Source organism: Epinephelus fuscoguttatus, linkage group LG13 (assembly GCF_011397635.1).
Source record: "Epinephelus fuscoguttatus linkage group LG13, E.fuscoguttatus.final_Chr_v1".
Classification (NCBI taxonomy): Eukaryota; Metazoa; Chordata; class Actinopteri; order Perciformes; family Serranidae; genus Epinephelus; species Epinephelus fuscoguttatus.
In genome coordinates, this window is record NC_064764.1 from 9061686 (window position 1) to 9078308 (window position 16623).

Here is a 16623-nt window from a genome sequence, read left to right on the forward strand (position 1 = left end):
TGTCCAGCAAAAACCAACAAAAAAGAACAAACCATAACAGTAAACAGCGCAGTGCTGAAGGTTTAGGAAACACCAATTCAGATAATTGCTACAGTAAGTCACAGAACTTAGTGACACTGGCCTTTAAAAACTGATGCAGCAGGCACAAGTTTCTCTTAGTAATGAGTCTTTCATCGATTTCCACTGTGCACTCAGACTGTACGAGCTGGGTAAGTCAAAAGCCTGCCTACTCGTTACAGAGCAGGCTTCTGTGTACTCCCTGCACTGTGAGGTGCTATTGCTTAGAAGATTAAAAACTGGTTATTTATCATTCATAGTAATGCCAACTCGCTCTGTTCCATCATGAAACTTCCTCATAAAAGAAAAATGCCAAAATCCTTAACCTCTGTTCAATCACTGCAAGGAAAGGAATCCCATGTTTTTCTGTTTTGAGCACGTTTTATGTTCCATTTCTTTTTGTTTTTTGTTTTTAGATAGGAAATAGTCCTTTCAGTGACGTTTTGCATCAATGGTGAATAAAAATATAGCTAATATCAAACAATGTCACAGATCCACTCCTTTTTTTCTGCAGCTGAATTTGTAGAGCTCACGGAGTGCAAGTTAATTAACTGAGAAGGCAAGGCCGAGGAAATAATCTGAAAGGGAGAGGGTCCAGCTAATACACTGTTGTGACGATGAAAGCTGGCTTCTTTCAGAAAATACTAGGCCATCAATTGTATGTAGAGCCAAAATATAAAAATGAGGAGACTGAAGTGTCCTGGAAAATATTGTTTTTTTATTTTCAAATGCTGGTAGGGTGTCCATTAAAATCCATGAAATAAAACCAGCCCACAGGAATTACTGAGACAGATAGAAAATTGATATGATTATCACAAACAAAATTATTGGAGCCCTTTCATTTCCATCACAGAAATACACAGCTCATAGAACAATTCTTCTACAAGAGACACTGAACAAATACAAGTTCTTAAAGACATCCAAACACTTGGGGACATGGGTTTACCTAAAGACATATTTTACAAAAGAACAACACAGATGGCATATGCATTCCTTTAGATTGTAAAAGTTATGTATACATTGGCCGGCACAAACATTGTTATATGACAGGTCAAAACTGCACAGACAGATAACACTTCTGTAACAAAGAGACCTACAATTGTGTTTTGTATTTTCTCAGATGCATACAGTATGCAACATTAAGAAGAAGTCTCTGTCTAGAGTAGGTCAAGTATTAATTGCACGTAATTTGTTGTGTTTATTTTAACCTGCTTCAACTACTAGATGAGTGGGAATCTTCACACGAGGACAGGTACAGTAAGTTGTCAATCACAGAAAAGCATGTTAACTATATCTTTCAAACACTTTTCTGTTATTGTCTTCTGGCACTCGTTCATGTCCTTTTTTGGAAAAATCCACCCATCTGATCACTGATAACACCTTGATCACTCAGGTCCCAACCCCATAGCTTGGCAGAAATTGTAGCTGACTCTAATGCTGTGTCTCAAATCGGATGTACTTTCTATTTTGAGAGCATAAGTGCTTTCACGGATTTTGGCTAAATGCAGTGACTGTAAATACCCGAATGGTGTGCTCATAATGGTCAAAAAGTTGAGTTAGCAATGTCAGACACTTCTCACTCTCAGTGGTCACCATGTTGCCTATGTAGCCAAAGGGGCAGGACCACAAAGACATTACAAATTTACACCAAAGCATTGCACAGATATAGGCTACTACCACTATACTGTTGTTGGATATAAGCCAGCAATTTGTTTACTGGGTTAATCCTGTAAAAATTTGGTTTCGTAAATACTAATGTTAGGCTACTCAGCAGCACATGTACATGTAGGCAAGGCTACAACATGAAGTGTCCGATTTGAGAAACAGCATGAGCTCTGCAGTGACGAGGGCGGACAGGGAAAGGACATGACATTCAGTTGTCCAACTTAGTGCACAGTGCTATGGTGTAGGAGTCCCAGAGAGTAGGCACTTGGACACAATCAACCCCTGACCAACAAAGGAACCCATGAATTTGTGTCCAGAACAAACAGTTTTGTGCTACAATCAATCCAATTGTAGTAATGGCATGTCAGTTTAGCTGTTAGTGGTTTGCAGCTGTGGTTCACAAATAACAGAAATAGTGATATTCTGTTTGACACTTCTGAATGTTGACATTCAACATAAATACATTCACACATACAGGAAATTTGGACCCCAGAAATTGCTCTGAAAATGATCAGTACAAAGCTGCATCAGACAGTCCTCTTTATATTAAAGTTCTTCATGATGACTTTTACCTGTGCTATCATTGACTCCTCCAAGATGTCATAAAACATTTCGCTCAAGTGAATTTCTGTCTGTAGTGTACTGGATGATACACCAGTGGACATTTGTGGTTCTACACAGGAGGTGGTACATTTTTCATTTGGTATGAATGGATTATTTAAAAAACAAAACAATAACAACAAGCTGACAGTTGCAATTTCTAACCTTCTTCCCAGGCTACTGCTATCGTATCAGGTTATCATGTAGGGCTTTGACACTGAATCAAAACACTGTGTAATGTAAAAGGGATCACAGAGAGATATCTCTCAACTGCGAATTTATAGCCTCTTTTATAGCTTGTTAATTTGTTTTTTACGACCTGCACTGTGGGGCTGTAAGTATACTCCTCCTTGCTGCAAGTAGGTGAACATGCACAGGGGTCGTTCAAATGTTTGCGTTTTTTTTTTTCTTATCTCTTCCTCCTGATGGGAGATGAATCAACTCACTTGAAGTGCAGGTCCAAATGAAGGTTGTTGAGATTTTTGAGGTGTGTGTCAGCCCTGTGATTGATGTGTAGCCATGACACCTTCTCTGTGTAATTTCACAGACATTTGTGTGTATTTTCGAAGAAGCATGATTCCAGCTTAATTTTATGGTTCAGTCTCGCTGCTGTGATTGACCCCCTTCACAGCGAGGAACTGTTCTCTGCATGGATAAGCTGTTACACCCACTGTGCACTACTGTACCTAAACAATAAAGCAGGAAGTCGAGCGAGAAAAGTTGAATGTTCAGCGTAACATTTTTCTCAGGAGATGGTGGAGACAATTAAACAGCTGGTGATTATTAGACTAACAACTTCCAGAACAGGATGATTTTGCTGCTGTTGTGTTAATAGGCAACTGTTTGCTAATACGTTAATACATGTCTAATAAATATGGTGAAAATATGTAAAAAAAAAAAAAAAAATCTTAATGTCTTTGACGTCTGTAAAAAATATACTCTCTTATAATGGGAAAAAAAACCCTTTGGGCTGAATATATGATGATAGAAAGATACAAGGTTGGACGTAACAAAGTCAGTCGCCAGAAGACAATGTTGGCATTATACATTTCTCCAAATTACAGATATGTTACATTTGTGTGTTATACTCATCATATTGACAATTATAAAATGAAACAGTAAATGAGCTGACTTTGTCATCCAGAGGTAGAGGGAATTGGCGATGGCGCGTCACCTTGGCACAATGTCCGCAGATCCCTGTTCAAGAACAGCAAACCACAAAACCAGTTGTTTTATCGACCCTTTGTTGTGTCTCCAGCATATTATTAGCACACAAATGTGTGTATTTTTAAGCGATCCACTGCTGTGTTTCCAGCTGGGATTATGTCGCATAAAGCCTTTGTCTTTAAGCAAGACATCGCTGCATTTCCAGCCAGGATTGTGCCATCAAAAATGATTTTTATAAAGCAAAAACACAGTCTTTTCCATATCATATCCAAGTGGTTACACGTTAACCATAGCATTGTTGAAACATAAAAAACAGTGAAGTTTTAGCATATCCACTGCGTAATAATGTAGAAATGTAATATATCCGTGGTTCACAGAAAAAACAATGCCAACATTTATTTGGGTCTTCTGGGCTGCATATATTACAGAATGCAGACCTTGCCTGCTTAAAATACGTTTCACCTGGAGCCTTCAGTGCTGGAATATCACCTGGCAATTAACTATAGATAATAATATTATTTTGTAACCTTGGCATGAGATGCTAAAATTAGGGATGTCCTGATCAAGTCCCCCCCCCCATTCCCAATCCAAGTCATTTAATATTGAGTTTCTGCTGTTACAGAGTCCTAATCCGATACTCCTATTTTCCTAGATAAGACAGCGGCACAGTGCACACTTCAAGCACATTAAAGTTATTAAAACCAATCCAGTGTATATGCCTGACAATTAAATAATTTTGCAACACATAAAAAAAATCCCTGCATCAAAGCTGTTCCTTTTTATTAATTAATTTATTACAAAATAAGTGAGTAGTTATAAAATTACAAGCCCTCTCTTTTATCTTTTTGGCCTTCTTGCTGTCTCGAGGAAATGTCCCTTTAAGAGAGTATTCTGCAGTTTTGTTGCCTTGGTGCAGCCTTTGCCTGAGTTGCCTAAATGAACTGTATTCTACTGAGTGTTTATTTCCATCGCCTGTATGTCTTTAGCATGGATTAGGTTACATTAATGAATTACTCTTATTGGCTTTTCTCTCCTGGAGCTTTTGATACACTCCTCCACCCACGGTTAAACACCATGTGCATTTAACTCAAGATGCTCTCAGATTGAGCTGGAATAAAACCAGTGCACACAATTTGAGGAAAAAAACAAGAACAAACAGTCTCATACTGCATTTTTGGTGATGTTTATGGTGTGCCGTGTTTTGCTGCTGGCAGGGCTAAGCTCCTAAGGCCCTGACACACCAAGTCAACGGTCAGCTGTCAGTCAAAGTTGGACAAGAGGTGAGCGTCGGCTGCGCGGTGTGCCCCACACCATTAGCTCTCCTTATCGCTTGCTGACCTTTTTTTGGACAATGGTACAGCAGAGCCCCTTGCCGAATAAAATCACACTGATTGGCAGTTCAGCTCAGCGATAGTGACAAATGGAAACAAAGAGCTAAAGTCAAGAGGGGGTGAGACCAAAATGAGCTTGTTATATGATACAGCATATTGTATAGGTGAGATTATTTTTCTTTAGCCACTGACTTCTTCTGACGTTTCATGATGGTTCGTGTTATTGTTCACTAGCACACGGTACATATGCTCTGTTCTTTCATTATCGGATTGTGTTGTTAATATGTTAACTGGCTACAGAAGACCATTGTCTGCGGTTATGAAGGGGTATGTCTTTTCATGCTGGCGCAGAACACGCACGCTTGTAGGCCATCGGTATGGTGTGTTCATGTGCATTGGCTGAGACACCTTGACGAGAGGGGACGCAGCAGGTGGCTCTCGACGCTGCTGTTCTACGACTTCAGTTTGGTGTGTTTGGGCCTTAACACACACACGGGAGCTCAGCGGAGTGGAGGAGAAATAGACAGCAGGGGAGTTGGAGACGGCTGCAGTCCACGTGTCTCTGCATGAGAGCTTCTACACCAGCGAGACCAGTGTGACAGCTAGTGTAAAACAAAGGATTAGATTCTCTATGTAACTCAATATAGCCAGTCCTGATCAGTTAAAAATTTACTTGACGGGTCCTGATACCAATCTTTGAGATTGGATCAGGACATCCCCAGCTAAAACGTTCTTTATTGGGATGTACTAAAAATCAGAACTACAAGTGTGGCAATGTTTCCTTTTTTGAATACATTTTGTCTTTAGCGTGACACAACGCAGCAGTTTCTCAGAGTAATCTTTTTTCCTGGTTCAGCAGTTTCATGTTCAAGGTTTATTAGAGACAGGGCTGTTTTGCATGTGTCAAGCAAACTGAATATTTACACCTTGCCCTATTTTATATGTTAGCCAAAGTCTCATAAGATGGCCCTTACCTTGATGGTGTGACATGAAGAACATAAATCAATCAATACAAAGTAACTGGGGACACAGTCATCCTCATTCATCTCAGTCCAAATTCAATCACACTGTGGATCAACACCAGAGTGAGAACATTTATCTCCCCAGTCTGGATCCATCATCACTCATGGAAACGTGAGTTTTAGGAGTATTTTGTGCTATCGCTGTTGCCCTGTCCAGTTGTAGAGTCAGATTTACTCATATTTAATGAAGTTGGAATAAATGTATTGAAATTATTTTTTTTTTTAAAAAAGGTATCATTTCTGGGCCTGAAAAAAATCAAAAAGACGCATTTTAGTCACCGAAATACCTCAAACAATGTGCTCAGAAACACTGGTGTAAATGTGTTGCATGTGTTGTTTCTGTCATTTTGTACATAACCACACATTTACTCACATATTTATGGACACACACGCACACACACACCACATCCCTTGAGCCGCAAACGGCCCTGCTAGAGAACAGTGCTGATGGTGTCAAAGTCTTTGCTGATCTGAGAGCTGCTGGGCAGTGACTTGAGGTACTCCAGGTGCCTCCTGGCATCCTCCTGATTGTGTCTCACATAGTAGATGACGTACGCGATTACCATGGTGAACCATCCGAACATAGTGACGAACATGGCTACATCAGTGGTCTTGTGATGAAAGTTGCAGAAGTTGATCCCTGAGTCCAGCACCTGGATTACCGGTTTGCCTGCGTATTCCTCCTGCACAGCTGTGTGGCAGATCACCTCGTTAACTGTCTCGGGGTCCAGACGCAGCTCCCTCAGGACCTCCTGCAGCGTGCACTCACAGTGCCACGGGTTGTTCGAGAGGCTGATTTTTGCTCGTAGACGTGCAAATGCCTCTTTGGGGACACTTTGGATACGGTTGTTCGATAGATCCAGGATGAGGAGGCTGTCGGAAACACCTTGAAATGCTCCGAGGTCCACAGTTTCAATGTCATTGTTGGACAGGTCCAGCTCCTGAAGGTAGTGCAGCTCTCTGAAGGCGTGGTTGGGGATGTGGGTGATGTGGTTGGATGCCAAAAGAAGAACAACAGTATCTCTTGGAAGATCTGATGGGATGTTTTCCAAGTTGCGAGACATACATTGCACCACAGTCATGCCACTCTTCTCTATACAGTGACAGCTCGTGGGACAAGCCATCGCTGGTGCACTTGTGATGAATATTCCAAAGAGCAAGCCCCATAAGAGGGCAAAGCCATCAAAGACAGGAAATTTCCTGGGCATATCAGGCCCCACTAAGTCCTGCATATTCAGCAGCGACTTCCCACAAGTCCTGTCAGGCAAAAGCAATCATGGTTTCACCTGTTTCTTGGCATTAAATGGCGATGATGGCAGCTTCATTAGCTTTCAAAATTATCAGCTTATTCACACCAACATGAGGACCTCTCTTGAGATAATTCTTCAAAATGGATGTGATAGAGCCTCAGATAATCTTTTGAAATAAATTTCAAAAGAGCCCATCCAAAAATGTTGCTGCTCACTGAGCATATTCCAGCAGGGACCTGTAATCTCAGGTTTATTGTGGCGATGCTGAAAGCTTCAGAGATGTGGGAGCTTGGCAGGTGAGGCTGGAATCAACACGTCATGTTGTGCACTGAAAGAAACAAAGAAAATATATGGTATTCTTGAACATAAGAAAACAAAGCACTTGGTGCACAGTGCAGCTGAAGATGGCAATGACTGTTGTCAGGTTACATATGAAGAATCATCCAGACAGTGATTCCTGCTAAGATAAGTCATTTTCTAAGTGACAATGGCAAATGCCTTTGTCTTCCCAAATTGAGCTGACTAAATGGTATTCCCACAATGTTTACAAAATGTATAATGTGATTAGTGAGAAAAATCCATTTCACTTCAGCAAATCTCATAAACCAGGAGGCACAGTCATGGGTCAATGCCAGCATTTTCTCATTCAATTAGCCAAACGTCATTTTGTTCTGCATTGTCTGCTATAAACCTTACATGAAATTATCCTCTGATGCTGGAGCACTTTATCAATATTAATTACATTGTTTCATAGCAGGACAAAGACGAAAAAACCCAACAATAAAACAGTTATTCTCCCTTTGACTCCAACAATGAGGATTTTTATTTATTTATTTATTTTTGCAGGGCTCCCTCTTTGCAGGCACTGCTGTCTCTCATGATAAGAATAGCCATGGGCTTTAAAATGACTCCATCTGTCCTACAGGAGGATCATCACTTCAGGACTGCGCACCCTCTGCTGGGCTAAACTGATCTCACAATGAACCCCTCACTGTGTTCGAGGTCATCCGCCCCATGGAGCCGGTGTCTTCTTCTCTTTTTTGTTCTTTTCTTTTTCCGTTTGTCTTTGGCAAAGGCCTTAGAGCTTGAGGCCACACACACACACACGCGCTCCCTCTCTCTCTTTCTCTCTCTCTCTCTCTCTCTCTCTCTCACACACACACACACACACACACACATATGCAAAAGTCTCAAATAAGCGCTGCACGTCCTCATCAGTCTGAGCCCAGCAGGAGTGTGGACAAGATGTGGACACACACAAGGACGCCTGCAACACCCTGCACGTATGTTATGACACCACTACATCATTAAGTAAACTAGTACGTGAGGTTTTACTCGTGCATGTGTGCTATAGCTTGTCCGATCTGTCCTCTATGATTTATTTCTTGGAGAGAAATAAGATGGCAAATTGGGTATCAAATGGACAACAGATGTTTCCTTCAGGTTTGCAGGGAAGAATCTGTTTTAAAAAACTGCACCAAGAGAGTAAACATTCATGTAAGCTCAACGTGAATATTAGTCGGACCTGTGAAGGCAGGGATACTTTAGGCAGCGATTTAAGTTTAATCAAGCTGATGATGCCTACATGGAGAGTAAGCTGTCTTATGGCGTTTTGTAATATTGCGGATTTTAATCACATTAACATGAGGCTTTGTGGTTAAATATTACATCGGCAAAAAAGAGCAAATGACTTAATTAACAAGAACAGTATTTATAGAGGTACTTACCGGGAGAGAGTTTCATCCTTGGACGCATCAATAGCTACTTTTAATGCAGCCTCTGTGGCTAGAAAAGGTGTGTTGGAGAGAAATGGAGTGGAATGGAGAAATGGAGTTTGCTCATGTCACACGTGCATCATCGTTAGACCCCTGGAAATAAATATTAAAACAACATTCTAAAAAACAAACAAAAAAGTGCAGTCAGCAACGCGTTCACATGTCCGCGAGGGAATAAGGGTAAAGTTCCAAAGCAGCACGCGGGGAAGTTATTAAATCTCCGAGTGAGCTGATTCATATCTCCGAATGTGGCTCTTTGTTATGTCTTCTCATAAAACACAAAAGTCACACTTGTTGATGATGATGATGGTGGTGGTGAAGGTGCTCACAGGCGAAGTCTCCAGGAGCCGCACCGGTCCGACTTATCACGCGCCACTCTCTCCGCACCTCGCGCGCACGGCGCCAGAAGGAGTCCCGGCAGCGCGTGGTTTGGACTGCTGTTCTGCTGGCAGCTCTCCTCGTCCTCCAGCTCCCCCCGCCTGTCCGACTGTCTGTCTGTCTGTATGTATGTTTGTCATCCTCCCTGGCTGCCCTGCCTGCGCCTCCCCTCTGCTCTGAACCCGTCTCCCTCTCCTCTAAGACAATTAACCAAGCAAACAAACAAACAAATTACACATCAGGATATTGTCCCTGCATGCGCAACAGGAGGAAAACATTTATCATGGCAAGTATTTTTGTAATAACTCCTAAAATGACTTTTTGTGTCTTAAATCAATTCAAAACAACCTGACCCCTGGATCATTATTAGTTTTCAGTTTACAGAAATGTTCCATCCTTTGAGTCCTGCAGCATGAAATGCAGTGACAACATGTTAATTAAAGAGTGAAAGACAGGTTTTCTGAAATCAATTCTCTTGTTTAACAGCCCACCTCAAGACCTTGCCTGTGTCACGTTACACTGTGATTTATTGATTATTTTAATCACCTCAAGTGCTGAATCAAACAGACCAGATGTTAGGGATTTAGGCTGCACAGCAGTGGATCAAGATGTCAGCTTTGAGGTGCACTGTATTTTAGTGGTAATTGCCACATCCACAGGCTTATTCCACACACAAAGTGCATAGAAAGTAGACTATATGCCTTTTTACTTAACGCTACCGCTTTCTATGAATCAATCAAGCACCATGCATGTCTGCATTATCTCACAGTAAATGCGAACCATTTTTCTAACCAAGCTATTACGGGTGTTTTATTAAAGAGGTTGTTATGCAACATTTTTAACATGTACAGGAGGAGTGTAAACCACAATGAATACAATTTGCATCTGTATGGTAAATAAGGTCAGATCCCATGTGACCTCGACAAATTGATGGTACACGACTGAACATGCAGTAGGGCATTTAGCATTGTTGTGTTTTGTTTCATGTCATCAGTGAGATTCAAAAAATAAAAAAAACAAAGCTATTTCAATCCATGCTGAGGAAACTTAAATAGCTGTTTTCAATGATCTGTGTTAAGTGCACTGAGCATTAATCTCACAGTATCTCATGAAGCATACCGTGGTTAGAATTTAGTGCAGGTTATAAAACACAATGTCATGTCAATCTTCTTAGATAACCTTGATAATAACGACAAAAAAAGAAAATCTTGCACATATGGGTTTAGAGGAGTGAGTTTAACCGACGGCTTCAGTTCCATTTGTTCCTCCTCATGTGATTCAAATGTAGGTCAGCTGGTCCCAGTGTTCCAGGTGTCATTTGAGCTACGGAGGAGTGGAGGTTTATCATGGGGCCAGTCCTGCTGCCACAGTCTCAAACCCACCGTGAGCCAGCTGGCATAATGAATTGAGAATGATGGGGCTGTTAGTCACGTAATATATTCACTACGAAAATCTTCCACCCCCTTCACACCTTCCATTAAAATGCTTTCTGGGAGATCCGATTGCAGTCGGATAGTGTTTGACCACATGTAAGCACAGGTGCTAATGGTCCAAATAGCACTGAGGGCAGTTTGTGATACAATCGGTCAAACCCCCTCCAGAGGTGGTCAGGGACGCATTGTGACCACATTAACCACAAGTGTAAATGCAATTACATTATCAATCCAAATACAACAGATACAAGGGAGAAATTTTGTAAATGAGTGAATCACTTCGAAGTCGTCGGAATCTGGTGCTTGGGCAGTGACTTGCAGTATCAGAAACCAACAAAAAAAAGGTGTCCTTTAACATCAGCATGGTACGCAGCCTGTTGCCTTTATAGGTTAACAGCGCCTGGCAGCATCAGAGGGAAACTCGGTAGGACAAGGACGAAAGTTAAGGGGAAAAGGGGGGAGGGGTGGTGGGCGGGTCCAACAAACACCGACTTCTACCCGAAAGAGCGGTATTCGTGTCCTGTAAGATTCTAAAGCTGGGCTGTTTGTAGTCCATGTGATACTGACCAATCACGTTTGAGCCAGCTGCAGTTGTTGCCAGGTTAAACGCTCCGTGCAGTGAACTAATGAGGCAGAACATAACTGACGTCACTACAAACTCTGAATCCATCGCAGTGGTTTAGCATATTTACTTATATATAAACAGAAGTCGGAAATGGAAATTCGCCTCCTCCGCCCAAATCACACCGGAATGCCAAAAAATTGGGAGTCTGCCCCCAGAGGCTGTATTGCCGTCTGCCGGAAGTCAGACACCAAATACAGCCGATGGGTTCCGAGAATGGTGAGGAAGCAACCATTAGTCAGTTTGCGAGCTAAGCTACTAGCATGAAAGCAGCAAGCGAGGCTATAGATATTCAAGACACTCGACACTGGAGTCAAGACCAAGTGTCTGTTTTCACTTTGGTTTGATGAAAGCAAAGAAAATCAGTTGCTACAGTTGTCAAGATGCCATCTAAACATGCTGACATTGCACTCCTGATCTCTGACAAACATTAAAGCCTAACAAGAGGAAACAACTTTCTTTGTAATTATCTCTTTATCTCGAGATAACAAAGCATGCTTTCTGGAGATAACGAATGAAGCCTTACATTTTGTCTTGATAAAAGGTTGATTATCTCGCCATCACAAGGTAACAAAGCTTAATTTCTCAAGATCACAAAATAATTGACTTGTGATCTTGAGATAACAGTGTTAAAAAAGGAATTGGTAGCATGGTCGTTCTCAACTTCCGTAGAAAGCAGTTCAATTTCTACACATCCAGAAGATAAAGCACAACATTTGGATTTATTTGGAGCACCACCCCAGGCCAAATTGCCAATCTAAATCCTTTATTAATTTTTCTTTCTCCTGATAATGAGTTTATTATCTCATTATCAAATGCTAACACAGCTCATTCAAAATAATTAACCTGTGATCGCAAAATAATTAAAAAAAAGTTTGTTGCTAGCACTTATTGTACAGATAAAATAATTATACAAATTTTCAATGTTGCATTTTCAGGATGCTGCGCTGCCCCCAAGTGGCCAAAAACAAATTTGACGTAGGGTTCACAAACCAATCATATGATTGAGATCAAAGGCATCATTATTGTAACAAATAAGAAATTATTAGCTAAGCCACACCCCGTTAATAGTGTTCAGCATCCATTGAGTCAAAAAGAGTAATTAAATGAGAAAATCTTTTTATATACATATATACAGTATATTATATATATATATATATATATATATATATATATATATATATATATAGTTTTTTGGGGTTTTTTTTTTTGATGATGATGATGATGTCAGTAGGCTCTCAGAAATATATGTACAGTATGTGTAACTTCTTTTTGAGGCTAAGAAGTAAACCTCTAATTCCATAGTGGCCGCACCACTGTGTGCATCAGCTTTCATTATTAGTTGTTCCCTGTATGATTCTGTGATAAATAAGCAGGCAAGATTTTGGGTCAGGTTTCAGCAGCTCCACAATTTATTGTTTTCATCTGGGAAATTCTATTATCTCAGCAGGCAGGTGAGCGGAAAAATGCAGCTTTTCAACAGCACCATAAAACACAGCCAGACCTTCACACGCCAATCCAATATCAAGGTGTCACAGTGGTTATCATGGAAGTCCACTGCAGAATCAATTCTTTGCAAACTGAAACGAATCTGCAACACAAAGATGTGGGTAGTGATTAAGTTATGAAATATGCTCATCATATAATCCCTTTCGATTTCTGGTGTGTTTTTCTAAGTATTTGCAAGGTTTCAGACCAGACATAGGATGACCTAATCAATTAAAGAGGTCAGCCTAGCAGAAATAAGTGAGTGCGCTGTCAATAGTGTGGCTGAAAGAAGGTGCTCTCTTTTTCCCATTGTTTGTATTTTATAGTGGCAGCAATGTTGCTAGAGTGAGAATGCAAATGTTTTGATAAGGGGTCCATGTCATTGGTCCGACAGCCCATTGGTTCGACATCCCATTAGTCCGACTGTCCGCGGTGCTGTACAGCTCGCAGCAGGCGTATGGTGCACCGCGACCGGCTCTGAGTCAGCTGGGAAAGGCTTGAGGTGGAGCAGGCTCACAGCTTATGTGTTTGCCACTTTCTTTTTCATTTTAACCCACACCATGATCTTTTCCTGACCCTAACCAAGTGGTTTTTGTGCCTAAACCTAACCAGACCTTAACCACAGGGCATCATGATGATTTCGGAACGGACTTCGGAACAGTGGGTTTAATATGGTCGGAACAATGGGCAGTTCCCTTTGATAAGAGGGTGTAAATTTTCAAATTTACCAATCTGCTTTATACAGCAGAGGTAAGCGCTGATTGTCATGCAGTGAGAAAAATTAATTTCCTTCCTCTTATAATGAAGTTTCCCATTATTAATGTGATGCTTTACACACGGTTTATGGAAAGAAAGAAATGCATAATCTCTGGTCTGTCCTCTCTAGACACTCATTTATTATTAATTAAACCAGTTATGCAGCATAACCATAACTATATACACAGGCAACCCAATTACTCAACACATTCTCACTCTGACCTCGTCACATATTGGCATTTTGGTCATGGATGTCCAGAGACGACATGCAAGATATCCTGGGTGCTTTGGTTGTTGACGTTCTGGGACACAAGTTCTCTTCTTTTAAGATACACTTCAGTTTTCACAGGAAATTTAATGTTTGCATACAGTCTCTTTCAAATGAAATGCACAATGTTGGTACAACAATGCCAATTGACATTTTTTTTCCTTCAACAACAAACACACATGGTTTGGTTTGGGCAACAAAAGGAAGTGGTTAGGTTTGGGAAAAAAGAACATGGTTTGGCTTAAGAATCTTACAGGGGGTGAACTCCGCTCTCTTGGGTAGAAGTTGGTGTTTGTTGGACCCGCCCGCCTCACTTGGACTTTCACCGCCTTAACTATCATCCTTGTCCTGCTACGTTTCCCCCTGACGCCGCCGGGTGCCATTAAACTATAATGGCAACCAGGTGCAGATCATGCCGTCCCTGCCCAAGCATGATTTATCCTAACATAGGAACTTTGCAAAAGCCCATATCCATTTCAGGCTAAAATAACAACTTTCTGTTAGGCCCCACCCACTTCTGGTACAGATATGGATAATTTAGTTGGTTGAACAGTTGGAACACAATGGCTTTCTTGCTCATCCTTACCAGTTAAGTGGCTCATTGGGAAACACAGTGACATGTCAGCAAAACAAGCCACGTTTGGTGCTGAAAAGCTGCTGGGAAACAACACTATGCACTGTTAAAAACACCCAAGTTCAGTGCAACAAACACCACAAACACCAGGGGAAATGCTGCAAGGGATTGCCAAAAAACAACTGGTGTTGTTGTCTGTTGTTTTTGAACAGATGTTTGCAGCCTGGTAGGCGTCTCACCTAGGTGACTCACCGTCCACCCCTCCCTCCACATTATGATGACAATGTCAGCTTATATATTATATCACTTAAGGAATGTTGATTTAATATACATGCAAATATAGCATGTTTGTGGTTTACAGAAACGTACAATGAGAATAATGGGTGTAGGTTTTGTTCCAACACTGGGTGGGGGGTTTGGGGGTCCTCCTCATGAACATTTTGCACATAAAAATACTAAATTTTCTCCATTGTGGTTAATTTTTATGCTCAAAGTTGCACCTTTTCTGCATCAATTTATAGTGTAGATGTGTTTAAATGTGGGACGAACTACACCTATGATGAAAACATTTTCTTCTGGCAACTGGGCTGATATAGAGAGTTATAATACCAAAACCTATCAGGCACTGGGTCAAGACATAAAGATTTTGCAGCATTAGGGAATGCTGAAAGCACTTGAGGTGCTGCCTAGACTAAAAACAACGCCCAGACAGAGACTGGTGGCAATTTAAACTGAAAGTCAACATGCTGGGAAGCAGGGTAGCTCCAGGCAGGAAGAGCAATTCAGAGTGCCAATCTGGCTAAATCACTTACATCCAGAGTTTACTGGCTCTGACTGGCACAAAGCATTATTTTTTTGTCTGTTTCCTCCTTTATATACTCCACACGGACGCTAATCATCACCAATCCATCATTCACTTAGGCCCAACAAAGGAAGCCTCCAGCAGATATAAATATGCTCAATTAGAACGAATAAACCCAAAGATGTTTAACCCTCGTGTGACCCCTGGACATTTTTGTCCATTTCCAAAATTCAAAACTCCCTCACAGAGAGATTAAAGGTCACAGGGGGGTGATTTTTTGCATGGGGGTGTCATTCTGGGTGAAATTTCAAATTCTCAACTTTCAGCATGAAAATCCATTATTTGACCCTGTAATGCATTTTTATCCTATCCATGACCCTTCAAGTGGACAAAAATGTCCACTTTCTAGGAAGTGTCCAACAAAAGGTCACAGGGGGGTGATTTTTTGCATGGGGGTGTCATTCTGGGTTAAATTTCAAAATCCCAACTTTCAGCGTGAAAATCCATTATTTGAGCCTGTAACGCATTTTTATGCCGGCAACAATACAAATGGCCAAATGACAGGTGGACATTTTTGTCCACTTGAAGGGTCATGGATGGGATAAAAATGCATTACAGGTTCAAATAATGGATTTTCATGCTGATAGTTGGGATTTTCAAATTTAACCAAAATTACACCCCTTGACAAAAATCACCCCCTGTGACCTTTTGTTGGACTGTTTCAGAAAATGGACATTTTTGTCCACTTGAAGGGTCATGGATGGGATAAAATGTATTACAGGGTCAAATAATGGCTTTGCATGCTGAAAGTTGGGATTTTCAGATTTAACCCAAAATGATCCCCCCTTGACAAAAATCACCCCCCTGTGACCTTTTGTTGGACACTTTCTAGAAAATGGACATTTTTGTCCACTTGAAGGGTCATGGATGGGATAAAAATGCATTACAGGGTCAAATAATGGATTTTCATGCTGAAAGTTGGGATTTTGAAATTTCACCCAGAATGACACCCCCATGCAAAAAATCACCCCCCTGTGACCTTTTCTAGGACACTACAAAAGTTTCTAGAAAGTGGACATTTTTGTCCACTTGAAGGGTCATGGATGTAACTTTTTTGAAGGGGAACACAAGGGTTAAGTTGAATACAAAAGCATTGCTCGCAGACAACACAAGCAGCTGGAGGAGGGATTTTATCTTAAGATATATCTGCTGAGTTTGATGATTCCCACACAAGGGGAGACAGACATTCACACGCAAATGTCCGCCTTTGTCTGACTAGATAAAAGGTCATAATAGGGATCAGTGGTGTTTTCGTTCTGCCAAAACACACACACCTACTAAGTCATAAAATGGGAGGACTGTGACAGTCAGATAAAAGAGAGCCAAGGTCGAGGAATTTGGAGTGCAGCTGTTCTGGGAGCAGCAGAATATACCA

The 16623-nt window shown here is 41.1% G+C and overlaps 1 protein-coding gene across 1 annotated transcript; it reads right to left on the reverse strand.

Moving 5' to 3' along the window:
- Positions 1 to 799: 799 nt before the first annotated feature.
- lrrc3 (leucine rich repeat containing 3) lies at positions 800 to 9349 on the reverse strand. The gene is made up of 2 exons (XM_049594239.1): positions 8820 to 9349; positions 800 to 7420 (listed from the first exon to the last, which is right to left on the reverse strand). Exon 2 carries the CDS (start codon positions 7072 to 7074, stop codon positions 6274 to 6276), a length of 801 nt encoding a protein of 266 aa, XP_049450196.1. The 5' UTR covers positions 7075 to 7420; positions 8820 to 9349; the 3' UTR covers positions 800 to 6273.
- Between the last annotated feature and the right edge of the window lie 7274 nt (positions 9350 to 16623).

Excerpts from the sequence above, each read along its gene's own strand:
- lrrc3 (XM_049594239.1), bottom strand. The coding sequence starts at position 7,074 with ATGCAGGACTTAGTGGGGCCTGATATGCCCAGGAAATTTCCTGTCTTT.